Below are 18811 nucleotides of genomic sequence, written 5' to 3'. Positions count from 1 at the left end.
ACGAGCTCGCCTCCCTCTCCCCTTCTTTCCACCCTTCCCCGCTCCTCCCTCGGTGCCTCCCTCTCCTGCTTCCCGCTCGGCCCTCCCTCCCGCTCTTTCCTTCCCTCTTTTCTCTTTCTCTCACTTTCTTCCCCTTCTTTCTCCCACCGCTTCACCCCTCCCCCACCCTCCCCCTCTCGTCCCTCCCCCTTTCCCTCCCTTCCCCATCCTCTCCCTTTGCCTCCCTCCCCTTCTTCCTCTCCTTCTCTCCTCTCCCCCCTCCGTTCCCTCCCGGGCAGCCTCCCCCCTCCCGGCGCCCTCCCTCCCCTCCCTCCCCTCCCTCCCGCTCCCCCTCCATCATCAGTATTCCGCTCCCGTCTCTGCCGCTCTCGGCGGCTCTCGGTCGCTGCCGCACCGTCCGAGGCGGGGGCCGGGGCCGGGGCCGGGGCCTGGGGGGGTGGGGTGGGGGGAGAGCGGCGCCGGCGGCCCGACGAGGGAGGAAGGAAGGAAGGAAGGCTGGAAGGAAGGAAGCGAGGAAAGAAAGAAGGAAAGAAAGGAAGGCAAGAAGGAAGGCGGGCCGGCGGACGAGGGCGCCGGGCCGGGCGGCAGGCGGGCGGGCGAGCGAGGAGGCAGCGCGGCCCCCGAACCCCACCGCTGCCGCTGCGGAAGCCCCCTCCCCATCCAGGAGCCGGGGAGGGGGGAGAACGCGAGAGACCCGGGCCCGGACGCAGCCCCGCCCCCCGCGCCTCCCCGCAGCGGGCCTCGCACCCCAAATCCCTGTGCCTCACTGGGGGGGTCCTCCCCCCGCGGGCCGGGCATGCTGCCCCCCGGAAGGAGCCCCTTTCCTCGCTGTGAGTAGCCGCCGAAGGGCCCGGGCGGGGGCGGGAGGAGGAACCGCGGGGGGGAGCATTCTCTAATTAGGGGACCGCGGTCTTAGGCCTCCTCGGGGCCGGGGGGCCGGCGGCAGAGGGCAGTGGGCGGGGCCTGATGGAGAGCAGCCGGCGGTGGGGAGGTAGTCGGGTGGGGGTCCTCCGGGCCAGGCTAGTTCTGTGTTGGGGGCGGGGTGGGGGATGTGCGTCCGGCGGTCGTTGCGTGTCCAGCTGTAGGGCTGAGGATACAGGCTTGCGGGGCGGGGGGGAGGGGAGGTGGCTCGCTGGGTGTAGGTCTGGTCCCCTCTTTCTGGGGCGGGAGTTCGGGTTCTTTCCCCCCCCCCACTGCCCCTCCCACCTTCCACACCGCCGCTGCTTGGGGTGGGGGGGCACGCCAGTGATGGGGAGGGGGGGAGAGGCGGGCACGGGGTTTCCTTGGTGACCGCGCCTGGCAGGAGCGGTTGCCCTGGCAACCGGGGAGAACCGGGGAGTTTGGGAAGTGAGAATGGGAAAAACGGAGGGGGTGACTGGGGAACGAGACAACCCTCTCCCCAATCTTCAGCCCCTCTGCCTCTGGGGTCCCCCAACCCCCTACTGATGGGCAACCAAACCCCTTCCCCTCCCTCTTCCCAAGACCCCCTTCCTTGACCCCATTCTGCTTCGGGGCCTTCTATCCTTGGCACGTGTCTCTCTGGGACCACTACCTGCCTCCCACCGTCCTTAGCCCTCTCCTCTTGGGGACCTTCCCTCCCCCATTTGCTGCCCTCCCAAGCCTTCCCACCCTCATACCTACTCTTCTAGGACCTTCTAACTGCACCTCATCTTCCCCTCAGGATCCCCTCATCCCCCATCTCTCACCCTCTCCCCCCAGACATCCCCCCTTGACCCCCTCTCCAGGAGATCGCAACTTCGGCCTCTTTTTCCTCTAGCCCCCAGTGGCTACCTTGATTCCTCTCAGGACCCCTTATCACTTCCCCTCTCTGCTTAGGACCTTCACCTGGGCAGGGGCCGGTGGAGCTTCTCCCTAGCACCCCTAGCCTCTTTCGCTACATCCTGCTCTGTCCGGGACCCCCTTCTGTGACCTTTCTTCACTTAGAGCCCCCCATCCCTGTCTCCTCACCTCATGGGCTCCCCCAATCCCAGACCCCCCAGTCCTAGGGGCCTCCTGTCTGGAACCTCTCCTTCTCTTTCCCTCGGCTTTTTCCAACTCCCCATCAGTCCTGGGGAGCCCGTGACCCAGGCTCTGTCCAGGGTTCCGCCCACATTTCCAAGCCCCCACCTCCATGGGCTCTTCCTTCTCTCCGGCCAGGGGCCCAGCCAGTCTCTCTCCTGGACTCTGGGTCCTGATGCCCATGGTGCCCCCTCGCCCACCCGGCCCGTCCTGTCTCTCTGCCACTCCCATCCTCCCCCTCTCTCCCCGCCCCCACCCCTGCCGCTCCTCCGGAGCTCTGGCCCCTTCTCCCCGCCCTGCTCCTCGCAGCCTCAGGCCTTGCTTTCTGGAAGAGACTTTCTCAGGGTGAGGAAATCCCCTGGGGAGAGCCCAGATGGGAAAGGGGAGGGGGGAAGGGAGCCACAGGGCTGCCCCTCAGCCCCCTCCCCACGCCCTCCCCAGCTGGAAGCTGCAGTCGAGCCTCCGCAGCGCACCATTGCTATGCACCTCACATCCCAAGTCCCGGCCGCGCAGCCGCCAGACAGGAACTCGGGCTCCAGCGGCAGCTGGGGATAGCCAGAGTCGCTTCCCTCCCGGTCCAGGCAGCAGGCAGCATCCTCTCCCCGCTAGAACCTCCCCCCACCCCGCAGTGGCCAGGATCAGCCCCTCCCTCTTCCTGTCTCCTTGCTGCTTCTAACGTGCACCTCCTTTCCCTCCCCACCTTCCTCCCGCTCTTCCCTGGGTCTCCTCTAATCCTGGCACTTGAGTGTTCAAACACACACTCAGAAAGGAGGGACAGAGAGCGAAGCAGCCAAGAGGTAAGAGGGAGACATTCAGACAAGGCAGGGAAGGGTGGGAGAGAGGGGGACCCCACTCCCAAACAGACACACAGTTAGGGCGCACCACCAGGGAGCCAGACCTGCACGGAGTTGCTCAAGTTCTAAAAGGAAGGAAAGTAGGGGAGGGAGGGGAACACACACCATCCTCACACACAGAGCAAGGGACCAGGCAAGGCAGAGACACAGGGAGCCGCAGACTCTGGAGCCTACGGGGAGAGACCCAGGGCGCAGGTGGGAAGGAGCCCGAGGGCACTCCAGCACCCGAGAGGCGCACGGGGCGACCAGAGGCACAGCGCCCAACTTGCCAGAGAGAGTCAGCCATCACTGGAGGGCAGGAGGTAGAGTGTGAGAAAGACACAGAGGCATGTGTAGGCAGAGGTGCACACGTGCGTGGGCGCACACGCACAAACACACACACACAGAGTCATTCACTCGCAGCCAGAGACCCAGATGTGGAATCAGAGAGACCCAGTTACAAACTTGGCTTCGGAACCCAGAGTCAGAGAGAAAGACCTGGACACACAGAGACACACGCAGTCCCTCATACACAGAGACACGGAGGGAGAGACAAAGGCAGCACCTCCTGGAGAGACGCCCTGCCAGGGAGGCCCTCACTCCTGGTCACCCTGTGACCTCACACTCACAGAGACTCAAAGAGGTGTCATGGAGACATCGAGAGGCACGGAGGTGGCCTCAGAGCTCTGAAGATGCAGCCCCACGTGTTGCTGGTACATTCTCACATCCCAGCGTGAGGGGTCTCCGTGTGTGCTGGAGGGACCCCAGCAGCCGCCCTGCATCCGTCCCAGAGTCAGCTGGGAAAGTGCTCCCCGAGTCAGAGGGCTCCGGCAGAATTAAGACGTCAGGTCTCAGAGGGCCTTTGACACGTCTCAGGAAAATGGAGCCAGGGCCCAGCACGCACGCATGCACCGGCACCGAGGCCAGGTGGAGAGAGGCAGGTCTCCAGGCGAGGTGCTGTGGGGCACGGCCAGAGTGGGGGGGCGGGAGGGGAAGCGCTGAGTCCTCAGCCGCTTCCAGCACCCCGGCTCCTCTCCTTCCCACCCCCGTGGCTCACCTGTCTCCTCTGATAGGACAGCGCACCCTCTCTTTATCACACCCTCCGCATCCTTCTTCCCTTCCCCGACCTCTCCGGCTGGGCATCTGTCCTAAGGTGTCACCTGGACCTCGTGTCTCTATCTCTGCACCTCCATCTCCCACCTCTCTCCCCTCGGCTGACCCTTCACCCCGCCCCCCAGCCCAGTGCCTTCCGGTCTCCCCTCCTCTGTCTACCCTTGCTTTCTTTTCCACTTCTTTCCAGCCGCACTTGCTTCCTGCACTTTCTTCTCCGTTTCTCTGTTGTCGCTCTCCCTCACCTCCAGCCATCTGTTTCTAGCCGCCCCTCTGTCTTCCTTCCTCTTCCTTTTTCCCTGCACTCGCCCTCCCCACAGCCCTGAGCACTTACACTGGTGTCCTGTGGACGGCGAGCGTTATTTCCCCCTACTGCTTTCAAAGTGTTTAATGTGTTGCCAATTTTTTGAAAAAAATTAGCAATTTCACATGAAAACTCATTCACATCACAAGAAAAAAATGTGTAACTTTGCGTGGTGATTTGTAACTAGACTTCTTGTGGTGATCGTTTTGCACGTATTGAATTATTGTGTGATACACCTAAAGCTAATATAATGTTATATTCAATTATATCTCAAAACTCCAGATTCTCAGCTGCTTTTGCATAATTCTCGCCCTGGGGTAGCAGTGCCCTGTGCTCAGGTGCCCCAAGGGCCAACCCTCCCTACTCTGTTCTTACCTGCTTCATCCGTCTTTCTTACCTGCCCAACACTATAGTCAGCTGAGTTTTCCACCTCTGCTATTTTCTCTTCTGTTCCTCTCCAAGTGGTTCTTCCCACCTCTCCCACCCCATCCCCCGTCACTCTCTCCACACTCCTACCATTGATTTTCTTCCAGAATTGGAGCCCCTCTGCCAGGGGCTCTCTCTGCCTGCCCTTCCTGCCCCATCATTCTTCGGGGCAGTTTTGCCCCAGCTCTGGGCCTCCCTGGAGCCAGGGCCTGCCTCCCTGCCACACCAAGGGCGGGAAGACTCTTAGGACCACCAGGCTGCAGAGCACACACAAGTTCTGTTGCAGCCCATCCTTGGTTGGCTGACAGCCAGGGTGGGCCCCAGACCCCACCCTTGTCCCCCGTGGGTCAGATTGCAGCCCACAGGCAGGGGTGTGTTTCCCTGTGTGTTGAAGGGAGGGCAGGTACACAGTTGAAAGTTCACCTGGTCCCAGTGCAGGTCTCAGAGGACAAGAGGCTATGTTCCGGGGGAGGAGGGGCTTCACTTGGTCTCATCTCCGGGTCAGGGTGCAGATGACAGGGGTCCCCTTTGTGCCATGACGGTGCTCAACCCCGCCGTCAGTCCCTCCACCACCACCCTTGTCGGGGTGTAGGGAGAATGTCTGTGTTTCCTCTCTGGTAGAGTGTAGGAAGTCTCCTCGTCCCTGAGTTTAGGAACCCTCCATCTTTGCTGGGGAGAAACCCCCTTTCCCTTCCCTTCCCAGTCCCTGAGAGTGGGGTGACTCTGCCGGAGAGGGGGTGGCAGGAGAGTAAAAAGAGTGCCAAGATGCCCCCTTGTTGCCTGGAAACCTACATGCAACTGTTGTCATGGCAGGTGGAGGGGAGGGGCTGCTTCTGAGGCCTGGGAGATGGGCTGGTAGGGCCCCTGCGGGCAGAAGTCCATCCCAGGGGGCGGCTGGGTCCTCAAGAGGGCCGCAGAGAGCGAGAACGCTGGGTCCTGGTGGGGGTGTTAAGAAGCCTGTGTATGACCCAGATGGCTAGCAGAGAGGGAGCGAGGTAGGGCTGGGGCAGCGACCCAGGCCACTCCCTTCCTGTCTCAGCTGTGTCCCCCTGAACCCCTCAGCCCACACTCCTGTCAGAGTGTTGAGCTTAGGCCCCAGAGCTCTTGTTCAAGCGCTGTGACAAAGGTCAGAAAGCAGCGGCAGCCCCAACTCTCCCAGAGGGGCAACCCCAGGCGGTAAACGCGGAGATTCGCCATCCACTTGCCTGGAACCCTCAAACACAGGGCCGGAGATAATGATGACAAGAGCTGACATTCATTAGCGCTTACCCTGGGCCAGGCTCTGTGCTGGTGATTCCATGTGGATTTGTTCTGTTCTCTTCTCACAGGAGTCCTGGGAGGGAGGCACGATCATCATCCTTATTTGACAAAAGGGGGAACTGATGCGGGAGAGATGAGGCCCCTTACCCGAGATCACCAAGGTAGAAGTGGCAGAGCTGGGACTGCAAACCTGGGCACTGGCCACTCTGCAGATTGCCTCCCCCAGCTGAGATCACTGCTTTCCAAAGGGGGAAACAGAGAGGGCAACATGCTGGCCCATCAGGCCCTCTGAGTGGAAATTAGGATCATTAATAATAACAATAATCAGATTGTTAAGAATAACAGATTCAGAAGATTAGAGTTTAAAAGAGATACCGGAGTTCTGGTAACTCACAGGCTCCTGGCCTCTCAATCTTGTTTATGCCCAGAGGGGAGAGGACATACCCAGGCCCATTCTCACGGCGGACTTTCCTTACCAGGGTGGGGGTATCCAGTCCATGTCCAGCTGGGTCTGGGGGGAACAAAGATCCTTCAGGTGATTCTGTGGGTCCCCCCCCAGTGATAAATGGGTGTTTCTGATCCAGCCAGAAACACTGGATTAACATAAGGGGGGGTGGGGGTGGAGTAAAAAGGAGGAAAAGATTTGTTCTTCTGACCCAGTGAGAATAAGTGATAACTGTTATTAATGATTTATTACTGATAACACTGTCACTGAAGTGCCCAGCACTGGACAGGTAATGACACCAAGCTAGGTGTCATTACCTTCACAGACAGAGCCTGGGGGGGTCGGAGGGGGACACAGTGAGAAAGCGGCAGGTCAGAGTGTAAACCCAGGTCTCCCTGACACCCTTGCTCTTTCCACCTGTCCATCCTTCCTAAAGTGACAGTGTGACACTATCCAGGAGGAGGAGGACAGTCACAGTCATAGAAGAGTTGTATTGACCTTCCTGTGAGCCAGACACTGTGCTCACAGCCTCGCCACAGATGCTGGGACCACTGACTCCCCACCATCCGAGGAGGTCGATTAGCTATTTTCCTCATTTTACAGATGAGCAAACTGAGGCCATGAGAGGCGATGTCCCCTTTCCAAGGCCCCATGTCTAATACGAGTGACAATCGAGGTTCTAACCCCGGTCTGCGTCCCCTCCCAGCACACCCCTAGACAGGGTGGGGGAGGGGAGGGTTCATTACTCATCTGGAAATGGAACGTGGGAGCGGATTGCACACTTAGGGGACCCTTGACCCCTTGCTCCAGGACCAGAATCCCTGGGAAATGTGGGATCTTGGCCTGGTCCTGGATCCACCAAATCAGAACCTGCACTTTCACAAAGCCCCCAGCTCACCTGGATACGCGCCGATGTCTAAGGAACACTGATCCCGTTCAAGGAGTTTTCAGCCTTTGGTTACTTTTAGTAGAACCCCCCCCCACCTTTTTTAAATAGTAGTAGTTCTGCACGCCCTGAGATGGAAAACAGATGGCAGCATTGCCCTTCCAGGGGACAGGGAGGGGAGCAGGGGGGCGGGAGGCCACAGTCAGGCTGGCTCACACTAGGGCCCTCCCCACCTGCAAACTCACCCCCATGCACCCCTGCGAAGCCTTGGCAATAACCGCTGTTTGGAAAACCACCAGTACCAGGCTAGGTCCTAGCTCTCTCCCTGGGCAGATGCAATTCAGCGGCGGTGTTAGGCCGCCCCACCTCCCAGAGTCACACAGCATAGGGGCCCTGGATGTTCAGCTTCCTCCCATCTCTTGGTTCCTGCCCGGGTCCGGGCGGTCGTGGGTACAACAAGGACTCAGGACCTCACCACGCCTCAGTATGCCCTTCCGTGAAGTGGAACTGCTGTAGTTCCTCCCCTGTGGGCCCAAGGCTGCCTCGGCAGAGGCCTGGCACAGAGCAGGCTTCATACGACAAAGGCAGAGCCAGCCTGGCTTGCGTGCCCTACTCTCAGTTGAGTTTGTTTCTCTCGCTTTGATCTCCTTCCAAGTCCTTCCAGAATCCTGGGAGAGCCCTGCGAGGTTGTTGGGCAGAGCCTCTGAGCAGAGGAGCCCAAGCTCTGGGGACTCAGAACTGGTTCCAAGCGGGATGGAGGCTGAACCGGGAGGCACTGGGATGGCCATACCACGCTGTCCGATACAGTAACCACTACGGCCACAGCCATGTGTGGCCATCGACATCTAGATTAATTTAAAGAGGGACTTCCCTGGCGGTCCAGTGGTTAAGACTCTGAGCTTCCACCGCAGGGGGCACGGGTTCGATCCCTGGTCGGGGAACTTAAGAATCTGCGTGCTGCAGGGCACAGCCAAAAAAAAAAAAAAATTCTCAATTAATTTAAAGTAAATCAGCAATTCAGCTCCTCACTCACACCACGTGGCAAGTGCTTGATGGCCACATATGCTGGCGGCCACCATACCCGACGGCGCTGATAGCACTTCAGTGGGGGACAGCGACCCACTCAAACACTGAACCGGTTCCACACCGGCTGGCAAACAGCTGTTGTTCTCCCCCCACCCCCTGCCTCCCCAGCCCTGTGTCATATGCTACCTGTTATCAATTCCCATTTCTCAGACGAAGAAACGGGGACGGCAAGCTACGGTTCCCAGCAGAAAATTGGCAGCTGCCTGGGACTGGAGCGGGTTTGCTTCTGTCCCCGCTCACCAGCCAGACTTCGCGTCCCAGCTCACGTTTGCCGGTCACTCGCTGACCAGACCATCTTCTGGGCCCCCTTTCCCCAGCCCCGGGCAGCGCTGTCACTGATGTCCTGTTTTAAAGGAGGAAATGGGAGCCCAGAGAGGGGGAGGGCCTGGCCCAAGGTAACACAGCCAGCGACCGATGGCAACCAGGCTGTGGGTCCCTCCACCACCCGTAGCATCTGGGGTGCTGGCATGAGCGGGTTCACCACCTACAAGCAAAGACTGGACCGCTCCAATCTCCTCTCCCCAACCTTCTTCCCTGCCCTCTCCCCTTTCTTGGCTTTAAGAATTTGACCCCCAAATCTATAAGAAGAACCTGGCCCCTCCCTCTGCCTCATCTCCAAGTTCTGCCACTTTTTGCAAATTGGCAGTATCTTTTCATTCTTTTCCTCCTCGCCACCCCTGTGGCCCTGGCCCCAGACTCATCCTCTCCCCCTGGACCTTTGGCCCAGCTCCTGCCCGGCCTCAGTCTCTCCCAAGAGTCCACTCAGAGGGGTCTTTCCAACCCAGAGCTGACCCTGCCCCTCTCCTGTCACAGCCTCCCACCCTCAGCTCCCAGCACCCCCGCCTCTCAGCCCGCTGTGGAGCAGGACGTCTTTGTAACTGAGCTGGACTCTGCAGACCCCCGACGCCCATCTGCCTCTCTGGCCCCCAGGCCTTTACACACAGGGGTCCCTCTGCCTGACGCGTCCTTCTTCACCCGCGTGCCTCGCGCTGTTTTGCCATCACTTCCTCCCGCAGACATTCCAGGGCCTCCACCCTGTGCTCACCCTCTCACTCAGCCTTTGTACGTCTCCCCTCTGGACCACTAACTCCCCAAGGACAAAGGCAGGTCTCCTCTGCCCCTGCGCCCCCGGCGCCGGCAGGGAATCCAGCGGTAGGGGGCGCAGACAAACTCCCTGCCTGGGGAGCTCACCTTCTAGTGGGGAGACAGACAACGTGCGGGACCAGGCGTTATCCATCATATGATGTCGGGCCAGCTGATGAGAGGGTTGTGAAGGAAAGGAAGAGAAGTGTAAGGGACGGGCTGGGGGGCGGGGGGCAAAGAAACCCTCCCGGAGGGGGCACGGAACAGAGTCCAGAATGGAGACAGAGCAACGCAGACCCAAGGAGGACCGCTCCAGGCAGAGGGAACAGCAAGGGCAAAGGCCCTGAGGTGGGAACGTGCCTGGTGTGTGGGCGGAGACTCGGGGTGGTGGAGTCACCAGTAAATATTTGTTAAATGAACATATGAAAGACCAAATAAATGACCCATCAGTGCTTCTCGGTCGGGAGTTGGGGGAAGACAGGAAAAGACAGCCCCCCTCACCAAGCAAGTCATCTCTCCCCAGCCCACCCCTGCCTCAGGAAGCTTGGGCAAGTCCTGAGCTGAGCCCCCAACTCTGTTTCCTCCGTAGCAGCTATGAGGGGCCTGAGCTGCCCTTTTCCCAGGGAGATTCTATCTCAAAAGTTAGCGGACTGTCGATTCTCGGGGCTTTGGGGTTGCTTTTATTTTAAAAGCATTCAGGACACGGACCGGCTCAGAGGGACACACGTGTGAAGTTGTTTCATCCATCCCTGAAGCCTGTGCTTCCTGTACCCTGCCCCTCTTCCCCCCACCTTAACAGCTCCCGGCCATGCCCATATGACAGACATCCAGGGAGAGAAGTGTTCATCTCTCCCTGGCTTTGATGTCTCTCCACCCTCCTGGCTCCAGGCTCCACTTCCGCCCCAGTCCCTCACAGTTGGGAAGTTCTTCTTTAGATCTAACCTCCATCCCTCTTGCTGCGATGGCAGTCAATTTCCTATCTCTTCTCTCACCTCCTGAACTTCCCCCAGAAAAAAATGAGTACGCCTGACTGGAATGTTCCCTGCCTCTCTTTTCTCCTCACCTCGCCTCTCCTGGGCCCCTGAGTCTCCGATCTGCCATCTGCCTGAATCCTCTCAGGCACGATGCCCGAGATCTCTCAGAACTTGGGGAGGACGGCGAAGCTGGTGAGGCCTCGGCCCGTCGCCTCGAGTGCCTGGCCCTCCGTGCCTCCGCCTTCCCCTGGATCTCGGCTCGCTTTCTAGGCTCCTCTGTTCCCCCTTAAAGCCTCTCTCCCTCTTCCTTGCCACCTCCCAGGGCTCGCGTTGGTCTCTGTCTCTGTTTCTCTCTCGTGCTGTGTCTCTGCCCCTTTCTGCCTTTCACACTTCTTCTCTCTGGGACCTCTTGCATCTCTGTGTCTGCTTCGGTCCCTTGCACCAGGTGGGGGTGGAGGACCCTCACGTTGAGGCTTCTCCCAGGGCCCTGGGGTGAGAGAGGCAAGTGTGGTGACCTGGCCCAGGGCTGGGCCTTGGGTTCCAATCCCAGCTGCCCCGTATCCAGGCTGTGTGACCATCAGCCAGTACCTTCAGCCCTCAGGATCTGCTTCTCCATCTGGAAAGTGGACACAGGGACAAAGCCTTTCTAGGGCCGCGGGGAGAAGCCAGCATCTGGAGACGAGGGCACGGCTAAGCATGGCCCTAGGCCCATAGCGAATGCTCAACAGAGATTCCCGTCACTATCAGGGGCGGACCGTGGCCAATGAGGGTCGTAGGAGGCAGGTCACAGTTCAACAGGCCCCCAGGAGACCTCCAAGGGAACTGTCCGTGCTATCATGACAAGCTTGAACGTCTCTGGGGCCCCTCGGCTCTGGGGAGGCTGACCAGGGAGGGGCCACTTCCCAGCTGCGTGTTTAGCCTTGAGCAAGCGACTTTGCCTCTCTGTGCCTCAGCTTCCCTGTCTGTGAAGTGGGGGTGAGAGCAGTCCCCTGTCAGAGGGCCAATGGGAGAACTACAGTTAATGCGAGTCAAACTCCCAGGACTCTGCCCTGTTGGTGCCGGGTGCACGGTGGACGTTACCATTACTGGTGGTGGGGTTATTCAAGGAGCTGGTATGAGTCAGGCATGTACACAGCCCCTGGCTTTGAGAACATGCTCAGAAGAAGAGGGTTAGCCAGCACCCCTATTAGCTGTGTTGGAGGGCTGTAACTGGGGCCAGGTGTCCCCTCGGCGCAAAGCCATATCCTGGAATGTAGCCCACACAGGTGGCATCTGAGGTGTGGCTCCCCTCAGGGCCTGCATTTAGTGGGGTGCACGCAGCTGCCCTGGGGACCTACGGTATAGTGTCTGGGACCCTGCCAGCCAGATGGCGCCATGCTGTGGGTGCAGAAATTGAGCTGAAGGCAGTGTGTTTGCAGCGGCGGCGGCGGCGTATGGAGGTGCTGAGTCTGCCAGGCTGGCCTCCTGGGATGGGAGGGGACCCTCCTGGGATGGGAGGGGACCCTGGGGTCTGGACGTCTGTGGGATGAGCCTGAGATGTGCAGCTGGGTGAGTGTGTCCTGGGCTGGGTGGGCAGAGAGGGGCATGTGGCCAAGCAGGTGTGTCTCTGTGTGACTATAGGAGAGAAGGCGGGGAAACTGGGGAGGGATCTAAATGATGGCGCTGATAACTAATGCCTCCACCCGATGTTCCACTGAGCACCTACCCTGTGCCAGGGAACCAAACTGTGCACAAAACAGATGCAGTCCCTGCCCTCGGGGAGCTTACACTCAAGTGTGTGGGCTTCTAAGAGGTCAGAGGGTAACAAACGCGATATAGACAAAGCAGAGAAGGTTCTGGTGTGGGGTAGGGGTGCTGTGAGATGCAAGGAGGCCTCACTGAAAAGACCTGAAGGGCAAAGACCTGAAGGAGGACAGGGACGCCTGAGGATGAGCGGTCCAGGCAGAGGGAAGAGCACGTGCAAAGGCCCTGAGGCAGGACCGTGCGCGCCATTCCAGAAACAGTGAAGAGGCCAGTGTGGCCTGAGGTGGGTGGGTGAGCGGGGTTAGGAGCAGCCCATCCTGGGGAGAGGGGTCTGCTAAACCTCGGTGAAGTCTCTGCCCTTACACCCCTTGAGACAGGGTGTGAGAGCTGTTTAGTGGAGGAGGGGCAGGATCTGACTTGGATGCTGTCAGGACCCGTCCAGCTGCCTGTGAGAACCGTCTGGGAGGGAGAGCGAGAGTCAAAGTGGGGAGACAACTGAGGAGGCAACTGTGATCATCTAGGGGAGATGGTGGCGGGGATGAGAAGTGGTCAGATCTGCATTTTTTGTAAAGAGAGAGCCATTTACTGAGCCAGTCCCCGAGTGGCCCCATGAGATAGATACTATTATTATCCCTCTTTCACAGCATTTTTCTGCAGCTCAGAAAAATGAAGTCACTGGCCTAAGGTCACACAGCAAACCAACAGCAGATCCAGGACTGAAACCCAGGCCCCCTGGCACTTGGTCAATGTGCTCTGTTACCGCTACTTGTCTTTCGGGGCCTGTGGATGTTGGGTTTGGAGGGTGGGGGTAGCGTTCGTCAGCATCTACACCAGTGTCTGCACACAGTAGGGACGCAGGAAATATTTGTTGGATGGATGGATGGATGGATTAAAATCGATGAACAGAATGAATGGAAGAGGCTGCCCTGCCCATTTTGCAGAAGTGTATCAGGAGGCGGATAGCGGGATACGGCTGAGGTCCAGGGCAGAGGGCTGCATCTGGGGATGGGGTTCTTTGTGGCATGAACAGGGGTTGGCCCTCGGCTGAAGGACTGGGGTGACGGTGACATGGGCCCAGGTTCGCTGGTGTATCAGGGGTGGAGGTTAGAGTGCCTGGTTGTGCGGTGTGGTGGGGGGCTTTGGGGGGCTCCTAGGGTCCTGGGGGAGTGCCTGCCTGCAGAGGAGCCCGCGCTAGGTTGTCTGCACTCGGGCTGGGGGGCAGGTGCACGAGGCGGGGTGGGTCAGCGCTGGCCCAGCCTGGTTATGCGGCCGATGAGGTTGTCTGTGCCAGGAGGCCAGGCCTGGAACAGCCCAGACACCCACCCCCACCCCCTTCCCTGGGCAGCCCAGCCTTCAACCTTCCTCCCCGACTTCCCCGCCCTTCCCCGGCTGCCCAGAACCAATGGGTTAATTAGATAACAGAGCCTTTGATTAACGGGGGAGGGGGAGGCCTCCAGCGCTGAGAAGGGGGGCTGGAGGAGGAGGGAGGAGAGGCGCCCTCCCCGCTCAGGAGGCGAGAAAGGAGGGAGGGGTGGGGAGGGAGGGAGCTGAGGCACAGCTTGGCTCTGCACTGCCGTGTGACTAGAAATTGTAATCGCGGAGAGAGAGAGACAGACAGAGCCCGGCCGAGGGAGACGGAGACAGACAGACGGACAGACAGACAGAGAATCCGACCGAGACGGGCTCCCCGACCTACCTGCGAGAGGGTGATGGGGACGGAGACAGAGTGAGGAGGAGATGGAGAAGGAGTGGGGGGCCTGGTGGTCCCAAGGCTGGCGAGACAGTGAGGGGGGGCCTGAGGGGGGGCGGGGCGCAGAGGCAGAGGGGCAGGGAGAGAGCAGGGGGCTGAGGCCGGCGGGGGTGGGGGAGAGTGGAGGTAGAGGGTAAGAGACTGGAGGAGGCGAGCAGGGAGGGCGGGAGACAGTTGCTGCAGTGGCCTAGACGGGCCTGCGGGGGGCGGGGTGGGAAGGGCGACAGGCGAGGGGGGGGGGCGCGGGGAGACCCCAAAAGCCCCTGCGCCCCCCCCAGCACAACCTCGACGGGAAGCCCTGGAGAACTGGGGAGGCAGAGCCCCCGGCGGCTGGAGGCATGTGGAGGGGGGGACCTGGGGCGCAGGGAGAGGCCCAGCGGAAGCCGAGCCACTGGGGTGAGTGTCGCTCTGTGTGGGGGGAGACAAGGATGGAGATGGCGGAGGGCGACGAGGGAGGGGAGGGAGGCCCAGGCTCTGCAGAAGCCATCCGGGGGGGGGGGGGGCAGTGGTGCGGGCTGGCAGCAAGCGAGATGGGGACCGAGGCGGAGGTAGAGACACAGCGGCGGCGGGTCTGGACCTGCGGTGGGCGCTGCGGGCTCCCACCGCCCGAGCGGCATCCCGGTCTGGGGGTTCCCCGGCCTCGAAGGCTGGCCCCCTTGGGCTGCGCCGGCCCTTGGCTCCGAGGGTGTGGGCTGGCTTATCACCAGTGTCTTGAGGTGGGAACAGGACAGGGACAGAGCGTAGCGCTCCCTGTCACTCAGGGGTATGCAAAGACGCCACCGCCCTCACAGACCGCATAGATAGAGGCGCTCACAGCCCCCAGCCCTCCAGGCAGAAAAATGAGTCTGGAGTGTAGACACAGGACCAACCCTCCCCCTATCCCACCCCCATCTCTCTCTGTCTCTGTCTCTGTGTCTCCGTCTAGCTGTTGCTCTTCCCCTCACACATGCGTTCAGACACACAGACATGCGCACATGTCTTTTTATCTGAGTTAAAATGATGTTGGAAACCGCGGGAGGGAGCGTGTGTGTGTGTGTGTGTGCGCGCGTGCGTGTGCGGGGCGGTGGGGAGGCCCGGCGGCCCTGTGTCCGCGGGTCTGGGAGTGCGAGGGCGCGCCCCTGTCACCGCTGTTGCTGTGCGTGTTTGTGCAGACGGCTCCTCTGTCCCCCTGTTCGCCCCACTCGCGGGGAACTCTTGGGTCGGCCGTGTTGGAGCAGAGCTCGCGGGCGTGGGCGCGTTTGTGTGCGCTCGAGGCGGAGACGCTGCGTGGAAGGGTTAGGGTTGGGAGCCCGAGGGGTAAAGCCAGGACCGCAAACCCCTTCTGTCGCTACCCAGCCAGCTCCGTGCTCCTCAGCGGCCTCATCTGTCAACTGGGCATCCTAACAGCTTCCTCCTGTGGCTCCCAGGAAGCTTAAACAAGCGTGTGCAGGTCTGGCGCAGAGAAGGGGCACACTCGCAATTCCGGAGCCATTATTATGGTTGTTGTTTTCATTGTTACTGTCATGACTGGCCCATCCCCCTCTCCGTCTCTGGTCCTGTGGAAACGCGGGTGGGAGGACCTGACCCCCACGCTGCCCACTCCCCTCCCAGAGCTCAGGCTCAGGCTCTCCGGCCCCCCAGCCCCTTCTCCAGCGGGCGGGCAGGCCCAACACCATCCTGCGTGTAGCAGCCGCTAGCACGGACCCACCAGCTGCCATCGTGGCCTCGAGCACCTGCCACCCTCGACCTCCTCCTCCCCCGTTATCGTCTCCGGTGTCCTCCCTCCGCAGCTGCCTCACCTGCCCACACCCGGCACCTCCCCCCTTGCCTTGTCTGGCACCTCACCTTCTCCTTCAAATTCCCCGTTTGAGTCTAACTCAGATCCCTCCAGCCGCTGCCGCCGCTGCCACTGCTTCAAGGCGCATGGACCACGGGTGATGGCAGGGAGTCTGGGTTGCTGGGAAACTTGGCCTCTACAAACACTCCCTGAAGGGAGAAGTGATGGGGGGGGGGGCGTCCAGGAGGCTGGTCCCCTCCCAGAAGTGCATGCAGGTGGAGAGGGGACTTGGGTGGCTGCTGGGACGGGAGCCAGATCCTCATTGCGACTTCCCGGCTTGGCTTTTCACCTCTTCTCTGTCACTTATGTCTTGTCTGTCTTGTCTCTCACTCCATCTCGACCTATTTATGTCCCTTTTTGAAATCATGCAAAGAACCAAGTTTTTTATCTGGCCGACGTCTCCACTTGCCGGCCAAGCGCCCCTGGGTGAGCACTTCCTCTCCCCCAGACTCAGTTTTCTGTTCTGCGAAATGGGCATAAAGTCTTCCCAGCACAGAGAGGGTGAGATGAGTGTAGGGTGCACAGGGCCAGCCCTCCTCTCTGCCCCCCTCGTCCTGCCCTGCTGGGCCCTCATCATCAGGGGTGGCCTCTCCCTCCACAGGGGGTCTGCAGGAGTCTTGCCCCCTTGGGTCCTGAGCCTGGGCAGGGAGGTGATGGTGGTGGCAGCAGAGGCAGAGAGCGGCCTGGATGTCGGGGAGGAGCTGGGCCACTCGGGGGGTCCCCGTCCCTCACTGAGCCTCTCCCTCTCTCTCCCTGACAGCCCCCCGGCGCCCAGGCGGAGCATGAACATTGAGGATGGCGCGTGCCCGCGGCTCCCCGTGCCCCCCACTGCCGCCCAGTAGGATGTCCTGGCCCCATGGGGCCCTGCTCTTCCTCTGGCTCTTCTCCCCACCCCTGGGGGCCGGCGGGGGCGGCGTGGCCGTGACATCCGCCGCCGCAGGGGGCTCCCCGCCGGCCACCTCCTGCCCCGCGGCCTGCTCCTGCAGCAACCAGGCCAGCCGGGTGATCTGCACAAGGAGGGAGCTGGCCGAGGTCCCGGCCAGCATCCCCGTCAACACGCGGTACCTGAACCTGCAGGAGAATGGCATCCAGGTGAGCCGGGCTGGCAGCCCAGGGGGGTGGGGGAGGGGCCCGGGGGTGGCCAGCCCCCCTCCCTGAGCTGGCAGAGCCTCCTGGGCGTCCCCACCAGCTCTTCACGCCCGCACCCCGGGCGCTTGTGAGATGTTTGCATCCTAGTCACTTGAGCCGAGGCTGTCTGGGTTTCCTCGGCGCGAGGCTCCCTGTGTCTGGACCAGCACACTGGCCCGGGCAGGGCCAGCTGCCCTCCTCCCACAGCACGGCACAGGGGAGCCCTCAGCCTGGCCCCGGAGCCACAGGTCGTGCTGGGAGTGACCCTTCCCTGAGGCCCCTGTGCCACCTGCACCACCGCACCTGCCGCGTGGCGTTGGCCACACATGATGCATGACTCTGCCCCTCAGTTTCTCCATCTGGAAAATGGCGATGATATGATCCCTGCCCCAAGGGGCTGGTGCGAGGGCTGATGGGTGTCACACTTGTCAAGGACTTAGAATCGCTCTGGCCCCGGGTGAGCGCTTATATGCTGTGTGGTACGGGGATCACATCCCCACTTGCCGGAGTCGGTGTGACAGCCCTGTGCTCCCCAGTACCTGGCTGGCACTCGGACGGGGCAGCTGCCATCCGAATATAATTGTCATTAAGATGGGCCGTGGGCTTCCCTGGTGGCGCAGTGGTTGAGAGTCCGCCTGCCGATGCAGGGGACGCGGGTTCGTGCCCCGGTCCGGGAGGATCCCACATGCCGTGGAGCGGCTGGGCCCGTGAGCCATGGCCGCTGAGCCTGCGCGTCCGGAGCCTGTGCTCCGCGACGGGAGAGGCCATAACAGTGAGAGGCCCGCGTACCGCAAAAAAATGGGCCGTAAGTGATGCTTTGGGGGCAGAGCTGTGCTATTTTGAAGCAGGGTCTCCCCCGCTCTGCTTTATTGACGCTGGGGCTGGATCACCCTCAGTGGGGCAGGGGAGCGGGCACCCTGTGCACTGTAGGGCGTGGGGCAGCATCCCCAGCCACTAGAGGCCAGTAGCATCCCGCCCCCCAGTTCCAAATGTGTCTCCAGATGTTGCCAGATATTCCCTGGGGAGGGAGGGAATTTCCTCACCCCCACCCCCGGTTGAGAAACACTGGTTTTTTTTTTTTTGAGCCTGGGCCACCACAGTGCAAGCGCTAACCGCTGGTCCACCAGGGAATTCCCCTGACCTCCAGGTCTTTAAAGCTGCAGCCAGCAACCCCTCCTCCTGCAGCCACCACCCCCTTCCCCCATCCAGTTCCGCCCCCCACGGCCCTCAGCATTTAACACAATGCCCGTTTACTTCTAGACAGAGGCCTGGAGTGTGAGATCAGGGAGGGCGCGTGTGGCTGTCAGTTTTACTCACTGATGTGTCCCGGGTGCCTAGACTATGGCCTCCCACGTGTAAGACAACCAAGAGACGCTGAACAGACCAAAGCACTAAGGGGGAGGACGGAGATGCTGGGGCGGTTGGGGCCCAGAGAGGAAGATGGTGAGGGGAGGTTTGCCTGCGGGACCCCAGGACCCAAGAGAGGTGTATTCAGGCAGAGGGATCGTCTGAGCAGCCCCTCAGGGCTGGGAGGGGGACTGGTTATCACAGAAGAGGCTGGACTTCATTCCACAGAGTCCAGGGGGGCTCTGGAGGGCTTTAGGCAGAGGGCACCATCAGGCTTGTGTGGTGGCCCCTGGGAGGATGGGTTGAGTGTATGCCGTCAGGGGGTGGCGGAGCTGTGGCGCCGGTGTCGCTTGGTCGCTGTCACATGTCAGCCAGTGCCCTGCCCTGGACTGGGGCGCGGGCACCTAGTGCAGTGCCGGCCACTGAGCAGCTGTTGGTGGGACTGAATTGTTCAGTGAGCCCCCCCAAAGAGAAAACGGCCCAGTTCCTCCAAAGGGATGCTGCTGGTGGTGTGAACTCAGCGGCTCCTCGTCGCAGACGCGATTCTTGATGCTCTAACCTCCCCGCTTCCGGTTCCCATTTCCCGGTTATCCCAGCCTGG

General features: G+C 61.0%; 1 protein-coding gene across 1 annotated transcript in view; it reads left to right on the top strand.

The window, feature by feature from the left end:
* Positions 1-341: 341 nt before the first annotated feature.
* The window catches only part of LRRC4B (leucine rich repeat containing 4B), a 36611-nt gene continuing 18141 nt past the window's right edge, over positions 342-18811 (top strand). The window contains exons 1-2 of the mRNA XM_029239255.1: positions 342-830; positions 16496-16827. Coding sequence (XP_029095088.1) covers positions 16531-16827 — 297 coding nt within the window. The 5' untranslated portion in view covers positions 342-830; positions 16496-16530. The remainder of the gene's footprint in view (positions 831-16495; positions 16828-18811) is intronic.

The sequence above is a fragment of the Monodon monoceros genome, unplaced genomic scaffold (assembly GCF_005190385.1).
Source record: "Monodon monoceros isolate NGI ecotype Baffin Bay Population unplaced genomic scaffold, NGI_Narwhal_1 Super_Scaffold_10, whole genome shotgun sequence".
NCBI lineage: Eukaryota > Metazoa > Chordata > Mammalia > Artiodactyla > Monodontidae > Monodon > Monodon monoceros.
This window is presented reverse-complemented; position numbering and strand designations above follow the sequence as displayed.